Source organism: Centroberyx affinis, unplaced genomic scaffold, assembly GCF_046629955.1.
Source record: "Centroberyx affinis isolate AG114_WGS23_722 - 3 ecotype Tasmania unplaced genomic scaffold, CSIRO-AGI_Caff_v1 ptg000470l_1, whole genome shotgun sequence".
Classification (NCBI taxonomy): domain Eukaryota; kingdom Metazoa; phylum Chordata; class Actinopteri; order Beryciformes; family Berycidae; genus Centroberyx; species Centroberyx affinis.
Genome location: NW_027279128.1, coordinates 1 through 18,493, shown reverse-complemented (window position 1 = coordinate 18,493; position 18,493 = coordinate 1). Strand labels below are relative to the sequence as shown.

The following is an 18,493-nucleotide window of genomic DNA, read 5'->3' as shown; positions in this document are numbered from 1 at the left end:
GGTACTTCAAAGCCCCATTGGTGCTGGGTACACATTAATGAACACATCACACATTACACACACCCGCGCACATGCAACACACACGCAGACTTGCTGCAAATAATTCACTTTCTCTTACAAGTTTAATTGCAAAGTGGACTGTGGATTGGCACGTTTGAGCATAAAACGTGTGTATGGGGGTGTTTACACAGCACAAACGCAGAGTAACGTGAGTCACTTTGCAAGCACAAACAGTCAGTACCGTAGTGGCTGATTAGTATGAGAAGAGGGGATGAATATTGGAGAAGGACTCTCAAGAGCCACCCATGAAACATGGAGAGGATGTCAAAGCATTTTGTTCCCATCTCGTTCATTAGATCTAACTCAGGCTAGTGGAGGCTCCCACTGTTTTAAGTCCACTCACACACACACACACACACACACACACACACACACACACACACACACACACCAGAACAGAAAAAAAAAGCACACATTGAAAACAACACTGTTGGAAACAGTTGTAATTATTAGATCGGCGTGTCTGACATTTTGTCGACATAAGTAATTAATTTAGCCTTTCTATTGGGAAAGTCCAAAGAGCCCAATTAACATGGCTAATATTGCTGCATCGTGTAAAAAAATCATTTTTTTTAATACAGAGGGAATATTCAAATGACTTGCCTTCATTATTCAAATGTATAAGCAAAGTCATCACTAGGGAAAGAGACAAGATGGGATTCACACTGCTAAGAACAAAGAAAAGGATAATCAATCTAGCTTTTCCACAAAGCCATCAAATAAACTATTCCTTTATCTTGATTTTATTTGTTTGTATCATCTGAAATTCACGGGTTCACTCGGAGATTTACCACTCAAAGGATCATCACTCTAAAATTAATTCTCATCATTTTCCACTGGAAATATTAGAGGCTTATTTTTTTTATTTTTTTTATTAATCAAGTGCCATGTAGCATTGATCATTGTTATTTAATTTAAAAATAAAACATTTGTAAGTCTTGGCATTGTGCTTGCACGGTTGTGCTAGAAGCGGTTTGGTACTTAATTGAAATTCTAACAAGTCAAGGCTTTAGAGTAGGAACATTTTTGACTTTTACAAGGTCCAGTACATACGCTCAGAGAGGAAGCTAGGCCAAGACTCGCACAGTTGCCAAATCCCACGGCTTTGTAAGCAACACGTTGTGGAAATGGAATCGGACAAATAACATTCCTAATTTAGAGAGTGAGGATGTGAGGGTCGGGGGACTGGTACGGGCGGCAATGAGGGGCATTTTAGCGTTTGTTTAAATATGTTTTTGTAGATTTCTATTGTGGTGCTGTGTTTTCTATTTTCACGGTTCGTTCGGGTGTTTGTTTTCTAGCGAGCAGAACTCAGGGGCCCCGCTGGTGCAAGGCCCAGCTCTTGGCTCTACTCTCCCACTCGTATAGCTATAACAAAGTCAATATTACAAAGAGGTAACACATGTCGAGGTATGCTTCAGGCTTGCCCTAGTGCTGTGATCCTGGATTGGGGCACACACACACGCACACACACACACACACACACACACACACACGTACACACACACACACACATACTGTGCAGAAGAATGCATGCCTTCCATGGTAGGCTACCCACCTTCATGAAGAAAAATGTATCCCCCCTTTTTTTTTTCTCCTTGCAAATTTGTTCTCTGGTTGAAGCTGATATTTTGGCATTCACACATGTGAAAATATTCATGCGTGTGTATGTGTGTGAGGCGCTCTCTAGCTACACAGTATTATGTGTGGGCTTGTACAGAATGTAAGTACGTGTTGGTGTGTGTGTGTTCACATAAACTGTGTGTGTGTGTATGCATGTGTGTGTGTATGCATGTGTGTGTGTGTGTGTGTGTGTGTGAGGGCCAGTTTGTTTTGTTTTTCCCTTACTTCAGCACATCTGAGAGAGCTTTTCTGGAACTCCTGAGCCCTGTCCAAACAAAGATGGCCGAATGTGAGGGACGGAGGGGAGGTGGATCAGGGCGTGCGTGTCTGTGTGTGTGTGTGTGTGTGTGCGTGTATGCGTTAGTGTGTGTGTGTGTGTGTGTTTGTGATTTTTCAAGTAAGCTGGGACCAGAAGGGCCTTGCGAAAAACCAAGAGGAGGGAGAGAAAACCGAGCCCCTGAGAAAGGCAGCTGGAAACACGGAGACTTGCGGTCTCCCTCTCTCTCTCTCTCCCCCACTCTCTCCTCCTCCTCTTCCTCCTCCTCATCCCTCCACCACCCCCCCCCCCTCTCCCCGGTCCAGCTGCACTCAGATGTGTCTGCCTGGTCCCCCCGAATTCCCCCTCACCCCTACGCTCCCCAGCTCAACGCCACTGCCAAGGCGAAAGGGAGAGTAGGAGAGAAAGAGAGAGAGAGTGTCGCAGCTGGTAATACTTACTGGCCATTTTACCGCGGTAAAGGCATGTGATTCATTAGGCCAGGGCCCGCGTGTTTTGTGCTGAGTACCGGCCGTGTTATTGTTAGGATGTGGTAAAATTATAAATATGGAGGGGGGGGGGGTGCAGGAATCTGAGTGGAAGGGGCTAAGGGTGGAGGAGAGAAGGTGGAGGGGAGGGAGGGGGGGGGACATGCCACTCGTTAACGACTCTGCCACAATCTTGTTTCTCATGATTGGGTGGCAATAAAAAAGTCTGTCACAATTTGTCAAAGTTAATGACTCAATGGCACACCAGCACTCAAGGGCTGGAAGACACGCTAACATATGTCGAATTAGTCAATAGCTTTATAATTGCAGAAATAAGGATTCCGGGTTTAGTCAAATGAAGTGGACTTATTAGAAGGTCCTGAGAGGGAATTTGCAATTTGGTCGGGTCGATTGCAGAATGGCAATCACCAACCCTTGGCACTCCTCCGCTCATGCAATTCTGCATTATTGTGGACAACTTACCCCCCTCCAACTTTGAAAGAATTCTTTCTTTCTTTCTTTCTCTCTACCTGTCTCAGTGTCTCTCTGTGTCTTCTTGTGACCTGTGACTCTGAAACAGTGTCTAGCCTCCACTTCAGCCCCTCTATCTCTGAACTTTGTAAGACTGATAAAGACTAAAACGCCCAGATGGACTTTCCTTTGGTCAACCGTCTATCTCCCTCCCCCTCTCTTTGTCCCGCCACACACACACAGACACACACACACACACACACAAACAGATGTGTGCCTGCACCCACGCAGTAATGCAAAGACACTCACTCCTCTCCCTCATGGTGTGGCTTAGGGAGTGACACACACTTGTCATTGCAGTAATGTAGCCAGGAATTGAATACTCTCTCTCTCTCTCCCTCCCTCTCTCTCTATCTATCTCTCTCTCTCACTCTCTCTCCTTATTTCTCGGTGTCATTCGCTGACTGAGACTGTAAATGCTAATGGAAGCTGCAGCTCTTTCTTGGAATACTATATCTAAAGCAGGAACTACCTAAGTGAATCAGGAGCAATCTTCTCACTATGCTGGCTGAGGTAAATGATCCTGCACATCATGACAGCACAACATGAATGACCGGTATCTGTATTACAGTAGCACATTGTGTTTTTCAATATCCACAGAGCGAAGAAGACGCCCACTGTGCCTTGATGATTTTGCTTTTGCTTTTTCCACATTGTTCTGCTGCCGTTGGTCATATTTCATAATGTGATACTTTATAATCCCAATATTATTTGAGCAATAAATAAGCAAAAATGCAGATGCAGTGGAAGTCGCGATTGGTTTAGAATAATATGAATACCAACCAACTATTTCCAATTCAACATAGCTTATGCATAGTTTTGTATTTCCACAGCTGTTGGGTGCGCAGGCCCAGGTGTTTACAAGTAAACCACCATGTTGACACGCTGTTTGAACAAAACTCCAAGGAAAGAAACAAATATTATTGCCCAGTCGTGTGTCTTGAAAACCAGCCAATCTGTCTACAGTAGTGTGCAGTTTAGTTGAAAAAACACATATACATAATTTGGAGATTGCTTACACACAATTAGTGCAGGGTTTTCGCATTAAAATTGGTCAAAGAAAATAAAGAGCTATTTGCTAGATTAAATCTAGGAGCTCTTCCAAGACTTCTCTGGCTGGAAGCTAGTTTGAGTAGGGGATTTCACTCTGTGTGTGCGTGTGTGTGCAGTGTGTGAGAGAGTGTGTGTGTGAGAGTGTAAGGGTGCCGGCATGTGTGTAGTGCAGGAGTTAGAGTCCCACCCCGTAGATTAGTGTGATGACTAAATGTCAATTTGGGGGAGTCTCTGCAGCTCCCCGGCCTCCTGTCGTCACGCTCCCGTCAAGCCTGCGCCGTGTGTGTCCCGTCGCCCACGCCAACCAGCGGTCGCCACGGTGATGTCCCCTCGCAGAGAGGGGTCGGCGAGATGTTTAGGCTCTGACTAACACTTTCTGTTTATCTGTGTGTTAGGGTGTAGATGTGGAGAGAAGTAAAGAGCAGATGATGTTGGTCATCCTCTCTCTCTCCACCTCACGCACGCTGACTTCACACACTGCTCCAGCTTGCCCCCCTCCCTCCCCCATTTTCTCCGTCCCTTGTGTTTTTTTCCCCCCTCGCTCATTCCTCTTTTCTTCCTCCTGCTCTCTCACCCAAACATGTGTCTGGTCACACTGTGTGGTCGTGTCACTCGCTCAACTCTCTAGACAAAACCTAGCTTTTGGCAGCTAGGGCCGTCACAGTGATATTTGCGTATATTCAGCTCAGTCTTGTTTCACAGAGACTAGGTCATTGATGTGTCTGTGTGTGCATGCGCGTGTTGCATGTTTGCATATGCATGTGAGTGAATGTGTGTACGTGTGTGTGTGTGTGTGTGTGTGAGTACAGGTGTCAAGTCTGACAGGGAGTTGTTCTTATCTGGTACAGGTCCCTCTCTCCTTTTTCTTTTCTTCTCCACACAGTATCATAACCAGTGATAAGGAAATGTGTCACTGAAAAATATACAGCATGATAACTTGCATGATTTCTGGTATCTTTTGTAGAATTGTGACACAGTATTTCAGATTTCCAATTTAAGAGATATATCATATTCTGGTCCAAGAGTTGAGTTGTAAAGCAGGATATAAGAAGTCTAGCCTGACAAAAAAAAATAAATCTTAGAGTCCTCTCCCTGTGTGAGATCTTTCTCTCGGACACTCACACAGCATTTTCTCCCCCATCTCCTTTTCACAATCCCCTCTCCACCGCCTCTGCTCATCAGCTTTCCTCTGCCTGCTCTACCTTCGCTATAGCAACTCTACCTTTCCAACCCCCCGCCCCTCCCTTTCTCCCCTGCTATCTCACTTCCATACCTCCTCACCACCCTCCCTCCCTCCCTCCCTCCCCTCCCTGCCTCCCCTAGCACCCTTCTTTGAACCTGGCCTTGTGTCTGTGGACCCAGAGGTCTGTCACTGGGCCGGTGGTTTGATCTCTGGCTGGGGAACTGCTTTGAGGAGAGCTGAGAGAGGCCAGGGGCTTGGACCCGGGCCTCTGCCTGGGCCTGCTGTCGACACAAAGGATGGAAGAAACCGCCGCTCCCTTGATGCTTAGACATTTGAACTGACAGTGTAGTCCAGTGTTTACAGTGTGGTGCAGCTCTCCCTCTGTATAGATTGCACTGACTGAGAGCATGGCATGAGATAGGGAGATCACAGGATTGTATTCCTGGTCTGTGATTATGATATTACGCTCCCTCTCTCTCTCTCAGTGTTTCACAATATCAGAGCCAGCTGGGTCCTTTATCCCCCACTTCATAAACAAGCATGACTGTCCTGCAGTACACGCACAACCATTTATCATGCAAGTGAGTCAGACTGAAGTTTCGTCATTGATCTGATTTCACTTGCATTTTTTAGGGAGGTGCTCATTGTGGGGTGATTTACTTTCTATGACTCTGTCAAGCCACAGTGGAGAGGTCGGAATGTTGGAAGTAGAAATTTCACTAAATTGTGTGTGTTTGAATCTGGAGTAATCACTTGGGTGTACTGCATGTGTAAAGGAGTGTGGAGCGTGAGTCATATTTGACAGCTGACAAACACAAAAAGACAAGACCATGCCACTGGTCAAAGTTGAAAATGGGCGTAATTTTGAAGGACACTGGATGATAGATGTCATCATTTTGAGTTCAATTGGTAAGATTGTCCAATTGTACATTTCAGATTTATGTTCCTCATCAGTGATCCTCATCAGTGACTGATTGTGTTGCAATGTCATTACCAGCAAGATAATAACACATTACACTCAAAATGTAACAAAAGTTGGAAGCCAGGATTGTTTTCCAAGTCATTTTGTTATGACAGAGGTCCTCACAAACGGCTGGCAACCGTGCCTCAAATTATGTCTTTCTCTCTCAACAGTAATGTGGTTACATTTATTCCAGACTAGATATGCTTCCTGGAACATCTTCACTTTCACTCCTGTCCCATGGGGCCTTGCAGGCTGAACCACCGCCAAGTCATCTTTCCCCTGTCACCCAGGTCTGTGGCTCAGTAGCAGCTAACACTGCAACATCAAGGGGATTTTGGGAAGAGCAGTTTTTGACGGCACACCCTTGTGGGCACTGTTCTGCCACAGCTGGGCCTGGGATAAGATCTGGTGTTTTCATTTACTAGGTGCAACAGGACCAAGAGGTACTGCCAAACATCTGAAATGTATCTGGCTGTATTGTTCAGCAATCTTTGTTACATGTTTACTTTATTCACTTTTTCCCAAATTCACTTTCAAATTTGGCCCTTTTCAACTTTAGACTAAGCAGTGTACAGTACGCTATTAACATGTTTTTTTTAAGAAGGACGTAAAGTAAACATTATAATAGCTTTTATATGTACTTTTTTTTTTTTATCAGATTTGAGATACATTCGCAGATTAACAGTACATCTCAAGGCCTGTCAAATCGAAAAAGAGCATTGATTAAGAATATGTGCAAACAATAGACTTGGCTGTTTCCATTTGTTTGACTTAAAGAAAAAAAAAAAAAGAAGAAAGGAAGAAAAGAGAGGGGTCCCAGGTCTCCACATGAATACATGAAAACACATGCTTCCCTTCTTCTTCTGTAATCCACCGGGGACTCACGCCCCATTTGGTTCCCATTAGCATAGCTCTGGTCGCTCTGCCCCGTGTCAAAGCCCAGACGCACAGCTGCACAAAGGACAGGGACCTCTGGCTCTGTGACTGCCAGCCGCCGGGCTCAAAACCAGAACTGACATGGAGGACGGGCCTTGCGCTGTGGGGATTTCAAAGGGAGAGACTATTCTTTTCTGTCGGCTACATTTTTCCCTTTATAATGGGGTTTTACGCTGAAGTCAGCGCGCAAATGATTAATCGTTGTTTATTTTGCAGCACTTTGTAAGGCAAGGAAGGGCTGTTTCAAGTCAAATCCAACGCATAAAGTCAAACAAGCAAAAATTAGCCTTGGCATAAAGTATTTACTCTCCTGAATTTTGTGGCGTGCTGCGTCTAACTACAAAGACTTTCTTTATCCAGCGCGTTTTATTTGTCACCTGTTTTCAATATGGACATTGTGAAGTCCTGAACTATCTAGCGGAGCCAGGACCCGCTTTATGACACGCAAAGCTGCTGTGCCTCTTTCCTACACACGTTGGCTGCACATTTTCTGGCAGGAAATTGACAGCATTTCAGCAGCTAACTCATGGATGAGATAATATCTTGTGGGTGGAAGAGAGGACAAGATGCTCCCAGTGTTTTACAGTGACCCTAAGCAGAGACAAATTTAAATCTGAAGCTGCTGCTGCAAAGACACGGCACACACACACATACGCACACACAGGGTTTTCATTTAAATCTCGGCTTTGCTTAACTCACCAAACAAGAAATGTGGTCTGTGGCTCTGTGTTGAACATGGTAAAGGTTTCAATTAAAGCAAAAAGGAACAATACCCACCCAGCATCCACCAGCTGTCGGGGCTGGCTTTCCTCTGCGTGCTGTCTGGAGTGAATAGAGAGATACTGAGAGGGACTAGGGAGTTGATTTTGTAGTGAGGTGTGAGGACACCCAAGGGAACGTTACAGTCGGTGTTTGACGGTGGCGTATAGAGTTGCAGTGTCAACTCTGGAACAAAGACAATCAGCTGTAGAGGATATTAGCAGCGTCGGTTTTATGGATTCACGGAAATCGCAACGACCGAAGGAGTGACACGGCTGACATTTCCATATGCTGCTTGGTCTAGGGGTCGACCGAGTTGTGTGTATCAGTATTGATTCTGGGCCGTGTAGCCTGCCCTTTCCCAGTTTATCAGTCTAGAGGCCGCTTGGAACGGGCTAATAAAGTCCAGGCTGAAGCTGTCTTGTTCTGCCGCGGCTATTTCCTGCAGCTCTTCAGTCCATCTGTCCCGCTAACAGTCTTTTAATTGAGAGTCCTCCCCAGTCTGATGCTGGCCACTGCTGACCGTCAGTGTTTATACAATGGGGCTGGGACAGGGACCGCGAGCCAACCAAAACATCCATTAAACATCAAGTCTCCAACTAAACAAAACCCAGCAGTGGGACACACACACTTCAACCAGATAAGGGCTGAAAATTACTCTTTTTAAGCGCAGGTTACGTTGTTGACGATAGCGGCAGCACGGCAGCTTTGTGAGAGTGTTGAGCATTGTCTGGTTCGAACTGCTACGGCATTGTGGTCACTTTCTTTCTCTCACTGCTCATTTTTCTCGTAATTTAGGAACTCTCTCCCTCTGCTTCTCACACACACACACACACACACACACACACCCCTCTGTCCTTTTCCTTACCGTCGTCCCCTTTAGTTGCGAGCCAAAGAGGAAACCCTGGCGAGACGCTAGCACAGTGACTAATGCTCAGTATCTGGCCAGGCCTCAGATAACACGGCCTCCTCCCCCGGCCTGCTGTGACAAATATGTGCGAGTGTAGCAGTGGGATCCGGGCCCATGCTTGTCCCTGACCCAGCCCAGGCCAGACACAGGTTAAACCCCGGCCAAATGCAACCCAGATCCTCGCTGGCCGCAGACGCAGGGAGACTGTTGAGGACGTGAGAATCATGAGAATATGTCTCTCTGTCTTTCTTGTTTTCACTGACGAAACACACACACACACACGTTCTAAGACCCTTGATGTTCTTGTCTTTGATGGCTTTCTTTGACAGTCCATACACTATTCCTTTTTTCTTACTCTGTTTTTATTAAATTCTGTAATCTATCCATATTCTTTCCTCTTCTTTCTTTGTGTATTATCAGTTTTGATGCTCTCATGTAACCATTTCGTCCCGTTACTCGTCTCTTACATGTTCATACTGTATGTGGAATAATGCACAAATGAATCTCGAGAAATAACATGCACAGTGCTTCCCCTCCCTTCCCCTTTCTCTCGTCAGTGCCTCTTCAGCAGAAGGGGTGCGCTGCTTTAATGCTTCTTAATGCTGCTGTCTGCTTAATGGGCCAGATATGAGAGGTGCTGCTAGCCAGCGTAATAAGTCAGTGATTAGAGGGCGCCTTGTCACAGCAGCAACCCCGCAGACAGTGGCACGCTCTAATTGCCGTATTAGACGCCCCTTAACTACCTTGTCAGCTGTCAGACCCCGGCTCGTAAACAGGAGAGGCGCGTTTGATATTTCCATTTGTTTATTTCCGTCTGCTGCTGGTAGCACTGCCGCACCAAGGGGTAATTAGAAAAGGGCTTCGCTGTGTGACGTCACTGTGCTACATTTGACTGGAGCGACTAGCATACGTTTGATTTTGTCAGATATAACCTATGAAGATTTTTTCCATCATTATTATTATTTCACAGTACACAAAATTGCAGGATAATTTGTCTGACAAATAACGTGCACTCAAAGAATGACTGCACTCAAAATTTGGAGAATGATGGACAAAGAATAGAGTTTAACATTCATTAGTATTATACTTAGAGGTAAACTATGTAAGATTGTTTTCCCTACAGATGCAAAGACGGAATCTAAATCAAAATGCAGACAGAACCTGTCACCGCCCCTCACCCCTGAACCTTTAGGAGGAGTGGAATGAGCTCAGGATAGGGGAGAGGAGCTATTTTATGACCCAGAAAGAAATATAGAGCTGAATACAGGGGACAGAAAAAAGGAAAAAAAAAAAGGGGGAAGAATAGATTAGAAATTCATCCTTCCACCATATCTTGATACCTGTTAAGAGGATTGTAGGCTATAGGGGATATCATGCATAAGTTACTTTTAAAATGTGCAGAACAGCTTTGTAAAACCATGTTTTTTTCTTATAAAGCTATGAACATGGATGCTGCTTCAAAGATATCCTTGTGAGGGAAACATTCTGTAGCTGAAGGAGCTGATTTTACAGGAGAAGTTTCAGGGCAAGTGTAGGTGTCCACTGACCTGTTTCAGATGAAATTACCTAGGGGCAGCAGGGTGGCCTTGTATTTAGACAGTGTGTCCTGTAACTGAGAGGTCACAGGTTTGACTCCTGCAATGGCCAAATGTATGTCCATCAACAGCGATGTCTCCCGTGTCCTTAAGCGTAACGCTGAACTTGCTCACTCATTGTACGTTGTTCTGGATGAGAGCATCAGCGCAATGCATAATGTAAATACGCTCCAACTGACACACACTGTATAATCCTCACTTACTGTAAGGATTGCCACGCCAGCACCTGGAGAGTTTAAAAATGGTGTTAAGTCAAATAATCTCTGTCTCCTGTCTCATTCGGTGTCAAACAGCAGGGTGACATGGTTAGAAGTGGTGTAATTTTATGTTTAATCTTGGATTAGCCTATGTTCACTTTGATACCTCCAGTTGCTAATCTGGTTTACAACACCTTAGAGGGGGTGGGGGGGGGATTCTGATAGATTTTATGGTCCCTCAGTAGATTATGAGAGGAGCTGAATTTTTAAATCCTGAAGTACAGGAAAGTGGTCTAATCCATGGACCAGTTAATGTCATTTGCTGCTGTTGAACACGGGTGCGTGTGCTTGGGTCAATACTGGCGGATTCATTGTGATTTCTTTTAATAAAGTGCAGGAACACAGCCATATTCTGTTATTACCGAGTGTCCACTGGCCTCAGTTAAGTGACGAAAAAAAGGCTGATGTGTCTTGTTGATCCTCTTGTCTGTTTCTGCCATTGTGAAATATGGGTCATCAGCGCATATATGGACTCCAACCTACGACCCTTTGTGTGCATGTGTGTGTCAGTGTATGTGAGTGTATGTGTGTGTGTGTATGTGTCACATTATTGTCGCACCACTGGCTTGTAAGTATATCATTGAGACAATATGAGATAACATATTTAGTACAGATTGTAAATTCATAAAGTCCCATGCTCTGATAAGCAGGGCTTTGGCTTGAGGACAGGCAGTTTCTTTCTCAATGTCTTGCTCTTGTCGCTGGTTACAGGCACACACATGAAACTGTACAGATAGTGCCTTCACATTTTGACAAAGTGCCTTTAATACTGTATTATTAGGATTTTCCTGTCAAAATAAATAGAGAGCAAATCGCATCAATCACCTCGTGCGCTACACTCAATTTCCTGCCTCAAGCATACTTGAAATTTTTGCTCTGTAATTTTAGTGATCACAGAATTTTTTGCTGCCTAAAGAATCTAAGCATCGGAACGGCCTTCAGTCATCCAGCGCCGACCCGACACCATGTGTGCCAAATGTATAGAATATATAATCCTCATCATGTGGATTGCTGTTTATTATGCCAAGTTATTAACTTGTCATTTTTTTTGTTATTACATCGACACCCCATGTACTTAGATTCCATGTTGATGTATGAGGAAGTATTTGAGTTAAAAAAAAAAGAAGAAAAAAAAAGATAATAACTAAGAAGAACTAAGAAGGAAACTTTTCCAAGAAAATGTTTTATTTCCATATTTCCATGCTACACCAATCCTCTTCAGCTGCAGATGTTTTCCCCCCTTAAAGCAATTTGTCTTTTGAAAGACTAAGAGGTTTTCAATGTTACTATTTTGATTCATCGCTTCTTTATAATGTAGCAAAGTTCTGATAAGGAAAGGGCTGCCAATGTTTAATACCCATTTTTGTAATTTATTTTTTGTCTTTTCACTGCTGCTCTGTGTTCTTCCTTTTTCTACTATCCGTGTCAGTGTGAAATTTGCGGCTTGGAGCTGTATTCATTTGGACGGTGGAGCTGCATTCATTTGTGTGTATTTTTCTGGTGGACATCATTCAATGTGAATTTGGTTAAACACATTCCTAGAAATCACTTGAGCGGAGAACACAGTCCGATTTAAATGTAAACCATACATTTTCTTCATTGTTTGAAGAATGTGAAACATCTCGTGGGATCAAGTTACGTCCTGTAAATTGTACCTGAATTTTTGCCGGGTTTTTAACAGCCATTAATGAATGCTTAGTCTTATCAGACTGCATTCTGTTGTACTGAGTTGCCCCCGTCAAGTCTGGACACTTAACCTCTCGCCACTAAAAGCTTTTCGGGGTCAGCCCAAGTGCAGCTCCAGTGTTGAGTAATGGAGGCTCAGTCAAAACAAGTTACATTTCTGTGTGTTCAGGAAGGGAAATCCTTTGTCTGTTCTAATGAACTCTGGGAAGTTGAGTTATAAAGACGCAGGTTCACACACTGGAGTGAAATAGGAACGGGGGAAATCTGGCGGCTGACATTATTTTCTTTTAAGAGTTTTTCTTTCATGCAATGGCTGCAGCTGCTGACTAGTATTAGTTTATATTCCATTTTGGTCACATCCTTTTTAAGGAACAGATTGGACAAAGTGTTGTACTCATTCTGACTGAGCTTTGACTTTAGTGCTGTGGTTTTAATTGCTCCGCAGCAGTCTATGTAATCATTTGTCCGACTGCCTCTCAGTTCTATTTGTGACTGTTCCGTTGATAACTGCTTTCTGGCTGTCAGTCCCTCCTCTCTCTCTTTTTACTCACTCTTCATCTCTCTCGCCTACCCGAGTCGTGATTGACGTGGCTCTCTCTCTCTCTCTGTGTTTCTCTCCTCTGCCCCTGCAGGCCATTCGCTGCACTCTGGTGAACTGCACATGTGAGTGTTTCCAGCCAGGCAAGATTCACCTACGAACATGTGACCAGTGCAAACATGGCTGGGTGGCTCACGGTAAGAAGATTTCAGATTTACTCTTAGGGCGATGTTATTATAGTCTAAATCATCTAGCTTTATATTATGTATATTAGGAGGGTTAGAGAGTTAAAGACAAATATGATTATGGAATATGTCAGGATCGAATACATCTATGTAGGGTCTTCCTCTCTGTCTCTTTCTCCCTTTCTTTTTCTCTTATCTGGTGTGATGTGTGTCTTCAGGCCCTTATAGCCCCCCCTAGTTATTGCCCCTCATAAAGCTGCCTCTTTTGCCTGTGGAGAGAAGTGCAGTCCTGACTTACACATCTGTATTCTCTATATAGACCATCACTATACACACCAGCAGAATATATGTAACTCACATCCACATAATTCCCAATCCTAAAAGATTTTAGTATTATTTTTTTTACAATTTTTAGGACCTCATATGTTTTCTTTTATTTCGCAGAAGACTGTAGATTCTCTTTTATATTCTGTGGTTTGCGGACGCACTCTAATCCAAATATGTTTATTTATTTTCCATGGTATGAAGACGTTTGCCATTTTTATTTCCTTCTGTATTTTTCTGTTGCTTTCAAAGTCTTGTTTCTGTACCTTAGATAAAAAAAAAATCCACGAGACAGAGAGAGAGAGTGAGCGAGAGACCACACCTTATGACTTTTTCACGCGGGTATAAGAAAAAGGAGAGCGGAGGCAAGAAAGTACAAAGGGAGGGAGGAGGGGAAAAAAGATAAAAGAAAACACCTGTTTGGCTAGCGTCCGCACAAGAGAGGGCCATGGGCCCTTCAGCGGATCGCACAGGACCCCATTGACTATTTTTTAATCTCTCCCTCTGAACTGTCAGGCGCCCATCTCTCCTCTCCCCCACTTTTCATTTCATGTCGGCTTTGGCAGGGACTCTGACAAGTAGTTCTTCATTTTTTATTATGTTCGTGTCTGGCCGCGCTGTGTTGTCAGGCAAAGCCCTCGTCAGCAGGAAAAAGCCGTCCCAGGATCAGAGAGAGACCCAACCAGGTGTCACCCAGACAGGCAGAGAAAGGGAGAGGGAGAGAGGCATGAAGTAAGGGAGGAGAGAGGGATTGAGGCAGGGAGGAGAGAGAGAGAGAGAGACTCAACCAGGTGTCGCCCAGACAGGCAGAGGGGGAGAGGAAGAGGTGATAGAGGTGTAGAGCTCGGGATAGGGGGCCAATAGAAAAAACTCAGAGAGGGGGAGAGGAAAAAGAAGCAAAACTTGTAAAAGAGAGACTTTAAGCCTTACAGTTATTTGTCATTAAAATTCAGGAAATGGTGAAAAATCCACGGTATATAAACCATTCCCACACACAGCAGGGGCAAAACAGGTGGAAATGCAAGTTGAGGTAGAGATGGAGAGGCAAGAGGCGGAAAAAGGAGATAGGTGCTGGGGAAGGGCGGAAAAAAAAAGCAAAGGAGCAATAGATTAGTCTAAGTAGAAAGAAAGGCAGACAATTGCATTAATTCCACTGCTTTTATCTCATAGATGTGTTATTATCACCTAGTGCTGAGTGGGCAGTAGCCTCCTCAGGAAGACTTGAGATGAGAGAGAAACTTGATAGTCATTAACGGTGTGTGTGTGTGTGTGTGTGTGTGTGTGTGTGTGTGTGTGTCTGTGTGTCTGTGTGTCTGTGTGTCTGTGTGTGTGTACATGCCTGTGCATACGTATGCATGAGTGTGCATGTTCATGCTTGTGTGTGTCTCTCTGTATGTATGACTGTGTGTTCCTGCTTCTGCGTCTGTGTGTGTGTGTGTGTGTGTGTGTGTGTGTATGTGTCTCTCTCTCTCTTTCTCCCCCACCCAGCTCTGGACAAGCTCAGCACCCAGCACCTGTACCACCCGACCCAGGTGGAGATCGTTCAGTCCAATGTGGTGTTCGACATCAGCAGCCTGATGCTGTACGGGACCCAGGCCGTTCCCGTCAGGCTCAAGATCCTCCTGGACCGCCTCTTCTCCGTGCTCAAGCAGGAAGAGGTGCTGCACATCCTGCACGGCCTGGGCTGGACCCTCCGAGACTACGTCAGGGGCTACATACTGCAGGTCAGTGATCAACACACACACACGACTGCACCTGCACACATGAGGCGTCATATTCAGTGCTTACTAGGGATGGGACATGATATGGCGTTCACCATTCAATACAACCACAATACGATGTAATAAATAAAAGTTAAGTGACAACAAAGTATGCCTGAGCCACAGATCTTTCTAGTGATGGCATTGGTTTGCTAGAATGTAAACAACAATTTAAAAATGTAAAAATAATATAATTTGGATGGCGAGCTTGTGAAATTTTCATTTGTGATTTCTACAGCAGAATAAAACGGAGCTACAAATCATTCATTCTTTATTAGAATTGTTAAATTATTAATTTTTCTGCCCCATGAAACGTATTGTCACATTTTTATATTGTGATATATTGAATTTCCATATATTGTCCCGTCCCTAGTGCTTACACATGTGTTTTTAAATTTTACCATACAGGTTTAATGTAAACATCAGTCCCTAAGATGTTTAGTCTCTACTTTTCCACACACTCATCCATGCACACACTTGTAAATTTGTCAGCAATCTTCTGTAATTTTTGAAAGGGGAATTTAATGTTCAAAATGATCACTACCACTATTTTGCTCAACAAGCATATCCAAAAACCACTCTTACACTGCAGTCATTTTGAACGGTATTGATCAAAAAGCACAATGGTAATAATCTGGGCCACTTCAGACCCATTGCTGATCCATTTTGTTCACATTTTCCCTGCCGTTTCTTCAACTTCACTCTGCCCCCTTTTCCTGCCCTGTCAACACTATGCCCCTCAACTGGAAAAAAGAAAAGAAATAAAAATGTGGAGAAAAATGTCACGCCAGCAAACTATAAAACCACTATAGTGCGTTTCCTCCCTCCATCCATCCCTCCATCCCTCCATCCCTCCCTCCCATATAATTGCAGTCAGACACATTTCTCAATCAAAGGTACGGAGGTTTTGGTCTCGAAACCCAAACCAAAGTGTTCCTGAATGAATTAGTTAAGAGCGAGTGAACATGTGCTTGTGGTTAGCCCCGTGTGTGTGTATGTGTGTGTGCGTGTGTGTGTGGCTGTGTGTGCACATGTGCCTATCTGTATGTGTGTATGGTTTAGTGTTCCAAGAGTGTAAGTGGAACAGCATGGTGAGGAGAGGGTGGTTTGAGGCCTTGTATGTGGAAACAGCTTCTGTGAGTAAACCACTCGCAGATTCAGTCCCTTCCTCTCAAAGAACACACACACATATGCACACACACACCCACATACAGACACACACACAGAGAAAAAAACCCCAATCATAACGATATAGTTACAGCAAATACTGTTTTCTAGAATTTTAAATATTTTGTAAAAAAAAAAAAAGCTTTTTATATGGCAGAAAATTGCCTTATTATTTCCATAACATATTATTTTCTGTATGTACATAGTCTATTCATTATTAGTATTATTTCTATATTTATATTATATTTTTCTCATATTTTCTTATATTCTTATATTACAAATCTTTTCTTAATTTTCCTAATTTAAAAAAAATATATATATTCTCTCCATTTAATTTTAATATGTGCCTTGGAGAACCTTACCTAAATGCTCCAAATCTTTATACTGTGGGAAAGCCTTGTACTGAGTATCTATTGGAACATTGTGGTTCCCATAGATGAAGCCACTGTGTTTTTATCAGCTGGTTCTAATAGTGGGCTGGTGGGAGCACCGTTGCTCAACCGCTCGGCCTCATGTCACGCTACTGGCTAAATCCTCTAGATCTCCTCAGAAGGGCTTCAAAGGGGCCGCGGCCGCGGAGAAGCAGCCAGTCACTTAAGGACAGTAAGTAGTCGTTGTACGGTCCTATTAGCCTGTAAGTAGCTATGAAATTCAATCATCTTCCCCCGGCCTCCGGGCAACGCTTTGTGTCAGGGGTGCGTTCCCCACCACTACGCGGTTCTAAGTGGGAGATAAAATGAGGGGAATAGTAATGCAGATGATAGATAATAAATTGTCTTTTTGATATTGATGTCAGCGGACACAATTTGATGACAGATTATTTTACCGTAATCCTACCAGGAGGGGCTTTCAAATGCTTGCTCATATTGATTTAGGATTTGAACAGGATTTTAAGTGTTTTGACCACCGGAGTAATCTCATTAATTTCTGTTTTAATTATACATGCTAATAAATCTCTACAATTATCCAGCACATTCTCTATTTTATAGATTATATCCTAATGCAGTTTCACTTTATCATACATGTAATTGTGACGCTTTGTTTTTTCAGCTGTCTTTTGTTTCTCCTTGCAATGGTTTTGAAATCAGGTGTGTCAGGGGGAAGGAGGGGATTTGGCTCTGGTAGACACATATGTCAGGAAGCACACTAATGAAGCTCCTCTCTGCCTTTCTTTTTCTCTCTCCATGTATTTTGAGTTATTTACCTCTTTCTAATCAGCCAATTAGAATGTCACAGTGTGTCATAATAGCAAGGAATAGTTTTTCATTGAGAAAGAAATGATCTAGTATATGTGTGTGTTTGTATGTGTGTGTTTGTGTGTGTGTTGTGTGTTTGCTGGGTGTCAGTGTATGTGGGTGTCAGTGATGCGCCAGAGAGCTCAAGACACTGAGCTGACAGAGTTTACCTGCGGCTCCTGCGATGCCTGACCACTGCATGTATGCTGTACAGGGGAACGAAAACACATACTTACTTTCTATCCAACACATAGAAAAGAAACCAGAAAACACACATGCAGACTTGCTACAGTATTCCCTCTCCCTATAGCCAGTGTCCCTAGCGAGATTTCTGCATGGCACAAATTTTTAGGAGTCTAGATCAGCAGCAGGCCTATGGAGTAGCCAGGTTAGGAACAGCAGACTACGTTATTCTGCTGCAACTCACACAGTTCACACACGTGCACACACACCAACTTTGTCCTTCATCTTGCTCACTGTCCCTCTGTGATCTTGGACCTGTGAAGAGTAAGTGTGTGTGTGTAGCCTACTATAGGAGGGCATGTGTGTGTCTGTCTATGGATGCCACGGTTTGTGCTGCATCTATATCTGTATTGTGCCAAGCTCAATGCAGGATTAGAGCGTAGCTTCACAATGACTCATCTGGTTTGATTTTCTCCCTATGTGGATATTTAGGATATTTCTCATAGCGCTCACGCACAGCGGAGGTGAGCCAAGGACTCACAGACCTCATAGACCTGCATGCTGGCACTAAGAGGATATACGCTGATACACACAGAATAGATGGAAACAGGCACTCACGTCTCATTTATTCACTATATAGTAGATATAGATATAGATATAGTTGTCATTGATGTTGTCGTTGCTGGCATCATCATCATCATCCTTCTGACTTTCACATTGATATCAGTACTGACATCATAGCATTATCATCAGTGACACTGAGGTCATTATCATTATTATCACCATTATTATCACGGTTA

General features: G+C 43.7%; 1 protein-coding gene across 1 annotated transcript; it reads left to right on the top strand.

The window, feature by feature from the left end:
• Window positions 1-12,933: 12,933 nt before the first annotated feature.
• LOC139642375 (zinc finger protein basonuclin-2-like) lies at window positions 12,934-15,072 on the top strand (the record flags this gene model as incomplete). Its single annotated transcript, XM_071517184.1, has 2 exons — window positions 12,934-13,036; window positions 14,837-15,072. Coding segments are annotated over 2 exons (339 nt in total), but the record flags the coding sequence as incomplete, so codon positions are not given.
• Window positions 15,073-18,493: the final 3,421 nt, after the last annotated feature.